The 1,735-nt window shown below is 71.4% G+C and overlaps 1 protein-coding gene across 1 annotated transcript in view; it reads left to right on the top strand.

The window, feature by feature from the left end:
• The window catches only part of KCNH2 (potassium channel, voltage gated eag related subfamily H, member 2), a 26,216-nt gene extending 24,765 nt beyond the window's left edge, over positions 1 to 1,451 (top strand). The window contains exon 13 of the mRNA XM_012733858.1: positions 694 to 1,451. Within this exon, the coding sequence (XP_012589312.1) occupies positions 694 to 1,089 (396 nt within the window). The 3' untranslated portion in view covers positions 1,090 to 1,451. The remainder of the gene's footprint in view (positions 1 to 693) is intronic.
• The last annotated feature ends 284 nt before the right edge of the window (positions 1,452 to 1,735 follow it).

The following is a 1,735-nucleotide window of genomic DNA, read 5'->3' as shown; positions in this document are numbered from 1 at the left end:
CGCCGCCCTCCTCCCCGGCCGCCCTCCTCCCCACTGTCCACCTCCTGGGGCGCCGGTCCCTGGGCTGTCTCCCCCCAGGCTCCTCCTTGGGGGCAGGAGAGCACCTCAAGTGCAGCTCCCGGCTGCCTGCTGGCGGGGGCCAGAGCCAGCAGGCAGGTGCGTGTGCTCCCCTGGCATCGCCTCCTCCCGAGGCCCGTGTCAGGTGACTGACGGGCCCTCAGCGGGGGGTGGGTGCCCTGGGGACAGGGTCCTGGGCCACTGCAGCACTGGCGCCCCCCTGCGACTGTCCCGCCGGCCTGGTGCTGTCTGGGGTCCCCGCGCTCGCTGCCTGCCTCTCCCTCCCTGCCTGTGGTTTTGCGCTCTCCCCGGTGGGCACCAGGTTCCTGGCCTCCGGAGGAGCACTGTGCCTGGGCCCCCCGGCCCCAGCGTCCTGGGTGTGCTCCCCTCCCTGGCGTCTGCTGCCTCTCTGGTGCTGCCTGCTCCTGTTTGCAGACAGCAGGGCCCACGTCAGCAAATGTGCCAGTCTCCCTTCCCAGCCGCCCCCGCAGGCTCTCACTGCAGACTTGGCAGCGCCCACAGCCCTCCCGCCTGCCCTGGCTCTCGGGGCCGCAGAGGCCGCGGCCGCCGCTCCTGCGGTAGCCCGGGCCTGCAGACTGCAGCCAAGGACTGTCTCCCGCCCAGCCTCTGTCCCAGCTCGGCCCCTCCTGCTGGTGGGTTTGGGTGCGGCTGCGTCCTCTGGTCCTCTGGGGACGGGCGTGGCCGCGTCTTGGCCTGGAAGCCCCGGGACCCTGCCCCGCAGCAGAGGACCGGCTTGGCTCTGGCCCCTGGACGGCTCCGCTCCCGCCACGGCTGCTCCGTCCCGCCTTTGCCCGCCTTTGCCCGCCCTCTGGTGCCCACCCTCCCCCAGAGCTGGCCCGCTCACCCCTGTGTCCTTTGCAGGTTTCCCAGCTCATGGCACGCGAGGAGCTCCCCCCGGGGGCCCCGGAGCTCCCCCAGGACGGCCCCCCTCGACGCCTCTCCCTGCCCGGCCAGCTGGGGGCCTTCACCTCCCAGCCCCTGCACAGACACGGCTCAGACCCGGGTAGTTAGTGGGGCTGCAAGCGCGGACACGTGGCTCCCCAGAGTCCAGCACACTGCCTGGCCCCCGCAGGCCCTGCCCAGGAGGCCCCGGCCAGGAGGGTGCGGGCAGGCGGCGCCCCTCCCCCGCCTGGGGAGCCTCCTCTGCAGGCCCGCGTGGGAGGGCAGGGGCAGGGCCGGAGGGGGGGTCTGTGGCCCCCCCACTGCCCTGGGGGCATTAGCTGGTCTAACTGCCCGAGGCACCGGCCCTGGGCCTTAGGCACCTCAAGGACTTTTCTGCTATTTACTGCTCTTATGTTAAGGATAATAATTAAGGATCATATGAATAACTAATGAAGATGCTGATGACTATGAATAATAAATAATTATCCTGAGGCGTCTGCTCTGGGCCTGGGAGGGTAGGGACACCGCTCGCCCGCGCTCACGTGCTGCCAGAATCTGGGGCATCTGTGCAGCTGGTGCCCCGCGTCTGGGTGGGGTGCCCTGGGCCCCTCGGGGCGCCCGCGTCTGGGTGGGGAGCCCTGGGCCTCCCCGCGGGCCCCCCTCCACGGGCCTCTGGGCTCAGAAGCACCTGCCCGGCCTGCTGATGGAGCTGTCCCGCGGGACTGGGCCCGGCGCCCTCCTGAGTGTGCTCCGGAGCGCCCCCGCCCCCCCACCC

The sequence above is a fragment of the Condylura cristata genome, unplaced genomic scaffold (assembly GCF_000260355.1).
Source record: "Condylura cristata isolate star-nosed mole 26May11 unplaced genomic scaffold, ConCri1.0 scaffold00042, whole genome shotgun sequence".
Classification (NCBI taxonomy): domain Eukaryota; kingdom Metazoa; phylum Chordata; class Mammalia; order Eulipotyphla; family Talpidae; genus Condylura; species Condylura cristata.
This window is presented reverse-complemented; position numbering and strand designations above follow the sequence as displayed.